Source organism: Elephantulus edwardii, unplaced genomic scaffold (assembly GCF_000299155.1).
Source record: "Elephantulus edwardii isolate Elephantulus edwardi_28Jun2011 unplaced genomic scaffold, EleEdw1.0 scaffold00067, whole genome shotgun sequence".
Classification (NCBI taxonomy): domain Eukaryota; kingdom Metazoa; phylum Chordata; class Mammalia; order Macroscelidea; family Macroscelididae; genus Elephantulus; species Elephantulus edwardii.
In genome coordinates this window covers 10,272,531-10,276,455 of record NW_006399817.1, presented here as the reverse complement: position 1 = coordinate 10,276,455, position 3,925 = coordinate 10,272,531, and the positions used below count along the sequence as shown (strand labels likewise).

The following is a 3,925-nucleotide window of genomic DNA, read 5'->3' as shown; positions in this document are numbered from 1 at the left end:
AAGCTAGCTAGCTTCATGAGTCTATAATTTGCCTACCCCCTTTTCTGAGAATTCTGCCTTTCCACACCCTTAACCTAGCCTACAAATAATGCTTCAAAACTCCCCTTTCTTAAGTAGGTATTTTTTTAAGGCAATAGTTTCCTTTTTACTTGCTACAAGTAAAAAGCTTTCTCATCCACCCAATGCCACCCCTCAAAATCATTATACTTGAATTCACAATCAGTGCCTATAAGGGAAAAACTGTCCAGAAATCAAACACATTCCTTTAAAAAGGCTTCTTTAAAGTACAAAGATGAGGACTAAGTACTTGACTCAATGCATGATATTGCCAAATGCCTCATATGTGTGTGAAAGCTGAACAATGAATTAAAAAACAAAAAAAGAACAAGAGAAGAACTGATGCCTCTGAATTGTGTTGGTAAGGAATATTGAGTACAGCACTGACAAGAACAGTACGTCTTGAAAGAAGTATAGCTGATATGCTCTTTAGAGTGAGGATGACAGAATCATAGCATGTATTTTTGCCACATGATCGAAGAGGCCAATACCTGGAGGACATCATCTTTGCAAAAGCAGAGGAAGATCAAAAATGGGTGTAACAATGGGCTCAAAGACAACAAAGATTGTGAAGATAGTCCAGGGACTGGGTAATGTTTCTTTCCATTGTCCATAGTGTCACTATGAGTCAGAAACAACTTAATGGCACCTAACAGCAAGCAATAAGAGTCTTAGTTGCCTTTTAACTGTTACAATGTAGAAAAATCATACTTTTTTTCATTTATAAAATGTAAATCTGTTTTTCTGAAGAAATATAGCACTGTTTTGTTTTAGAGCCAATTTATTTAGACAACTAAAAACAATTAGATGTTGTTCAGAAGCAGTGTACAATGAAAAAGAAATTAAACCAATTACTTTATAATGTATATCCCCTCTTCTTTACAAGTAAAGCAAAAGTCTCTCTGCTTTAAGGGAAAAGTCAGAAAAATAGGCCATTATATTTTTTTTCTCCATAATAACATAAACAGCTACAAGAAAACTAATTGTAATAAGAGGAATTGGATGTTGGCTTGCACATATTCATTCTTAAGGACAGTAGGCTGTCGTACTACAAGAGCATGAATCCACCTGCCTTCTTGTGATACTCTTGGGTTTTCACTTACAGGTAATACCAAGTTAGTTCCAGTGCTGGAGCTAATGCATATTCCCCTTTATTTACTGCGCACATTTGCCTTAAGCAGAGAGTAACCCCGGTAGGCTGATGCTTTCTCTCTGCTTGTTTAGTCCATAGGTTGTATATTCTCTGTGGCATATGCCTGAGGCTCAGGCTTTGACTTCAGGAGTAGAACTATAGATGGAATCTGAATTCTCTGAAGCAATTTCCTCTGAAATAAAAAACAAAAACACCCAATGTAATAAAGTAAAAGAGGAAATGTTCCTTTGTGTATAATGAATGAATAAAGTTTGTTAAAATAAGCTATAATGGGAGAAAGGAAAATCCAGCAAATGAAATGGGTCAATGAAGAAAGAGCTTACGTATTTTACTCTTTCATGACTAATGTAAAACAAAATTAAATAAGGAGAGCACAGAATCATTCATAATTCAATCATTAGGAAAGAACACGTGGTAATGACATTTGGTGTAATGACTCAAATCCCAACACTTAGTGTGACTAAAAGAAAAACAAAATTCCCCCCCCCCCAGGAAGGTGTTTAGCAATAAAAAAACTGAAGGAATATTCTAACTGGATGAAGTATAATCTCTCTCTCCATTCTCCCTTCCCATCTACCTCTTGACAACCAATCATCATACCAAGATTTTCAGGGCAGAAATCTGGCAAATTTTATACTCCTTTCTTTTCACAATAAAATTACCAAGTCCTATAGCTTCTTCTTTAGGGAACTCCAGTGGCTTCTTGTTGTTGTGTACCATCAAACTGAGACTGCCGCACAGCTTCTTACCACATAAGGAACTATACTGCTAACTTAAAGATAAGCAGTTCAGATCCACCAGCTCTAGACTCTAAAACATAAATAAGCAGCTCAGGTGGTCTAATGAGTAAAAAAGTTGCACTGGCAACCCAAAGGCAGCCAGTTTAAATCCACTAGTTGCTCCTTAAGAGAAAGATGGCAATCTCCTCCTGTGCAATTTACTCTCTCTGAAAACCCACTGAAAGGTCAGCTGGACAGTTGGTTCAGACTTGATGGTACACAACAAATTCTTCAAGGACTCTTGAACCCTTGTGGCAACATGATTATGGCATTTGTGTACAAACAAAAAGGTCATCAGTTTGAACACATTCTCCACTTCAGAAGAAGAAGATAAGGCAATCTAGGTAAGGCTGTAAAGATTTACAGGCTTGAAAACTCTGTGGGTCAATTCTACTCTGTGCTAAAGGGTCACTGACTATGCAATAGAATCTCAGTGGCAGCGGTGATCGTTTTTATCAATTCTCTACTAAGTCTCTCAACTTTTTTTCACTGCCATTTCCTTTGTTAAAACCACAGGATCTCTCACCTAGACTACTGTACTTTTATACAAACAATAGATATTGTGCATCTAACTTTTTTGCCAATAACACATCATATCTTCAAGGTATTTTCTTAAGTACCCTATGTCAATTTTTATTGCATGTTGCCATATAAAGCCTCTGGTTTATGTTCACTCTTGTCCCATTGTGGTAATCTTTTAAAAACACAAATCTAAACTTCTTATTCTTCCGTTTACAATTCATATGCTTCTCATTGCTCTTAGGGTAAAGCTATGTCCTAACACACAGCTTGAACGGAATATGTTAACTTCCAGAATCATCATGCCTTTGTGCCTCGAAGCATCATAAAAGTTTTCCTAGCTCCTGCCTCTTGCTTCTGAGCATAGGTAAGATGGCAGTGTTGGAGTTATTGCCTCCCTGCAGTAAACCTCATGAAGAGTACTCTACTAACTCTTCTAACTTATTCCTGGTCATTGTTCCTAACGCTAACCCTTCTCCAAGACGTTTCCTCTTCTTTCCCAGAAGAGCACCTTATATTTACATTTTTTAAATGATCTGTTTTAGCTTCTGCTGTCTCAGTTATTATAATTAATTATGAATATGTCTAAGTAGTATAATTAAATGACATCAGTCTGCACACAAAATTCTCAATGCCTACTATGTATTAAAATATTGGTTTTCTAGGCATTGAAAGGAACTATTTAAAATTTCCCACTAGTTTTATGTTTATACTTGAAAAGTTCTCATTTGGCATCAAATCAATTTTAAATTCACCTAGGATTCTATAGAAAGCAATGAATAGTCTACCTAGTTCTTCTTCTGTTGTTTCTGGAAAACTGATCTTGGGTTTTGCCAGCTCACCACTATCTTCTTCTAAAGAAAGAAAAACAATGATGAGTATGTGATGTGAATTACAAGATTTAGCATTTAAGAACGGTAAGCTTATACTCTTCAATTAGTGAGCTACAACACAACTGTCATTCTGAAATAGTATGTCATTCTTCAAAAATTAATTTTAGTTCATATTATTTGGGTAACAATAGCCACAGCTCTTTAATTAAAAATAAATTCATTTATACTGGACTCTAGTAAATATTAAATTAGGTCCAAGCCATTTATCTTATGAGTTAGTATAAAAATTCAGAAATACACTAACACAAATATACACAAAAATTTAAACAGAAAAGACAGTACTAATATATTATCATTAACACCTATTTAGTTAATAAGTATAAAATAATCTAAAAATCTAAAGAAAAGAGAAACACAGAAATAAAATCAACGATGAAATGATATAAAATCATGTAGTTTAATTCTGTAAATTTGAATAAAAATCCTTACCAGGAAGCACACATTTCCAAAGGCCATATGTTTTTCCTACAACAGTTTGCCATAGTCTCAATGTTCCATCTTCAGAACCACTGGCATAGAGTTCT

The 3,925-nt window shown here is 35.1% G+C and overlaps 1 protein-coding gene across 1 annotated transcript in view; it reads right to left on the bottom strand.

Annotated features, from left to right (window-relative positions):
* Nucleotides 1-1,320: 1,320 nt before the first annotated feature.
* STRAP (serine/threonine kinase receptor associated protein) overlaps nt 1,321-3,925 on the bottom strand; it is a 19,955-nt gene continuing 17,350 nt past the window's right edge. The window contains exons 8-10 of the mRNA XM_006888481.1: nt 3,831-3,923; nt 3,297-3,362; nt 1,321-1,382 (exon numbers count right to left, since the gene is read on the bottom strand). Of these exons, the coding sequence (XP_006888543.1) occupies nt 1,321-1,382; nt 3,297-3,362; nt 3,831-3,923 (221 nt within the window). The remainder of the gene's footprint in view (nt 1,383-3,296; nt 3,363-3,830; nt 3,924-3,925) is intronic.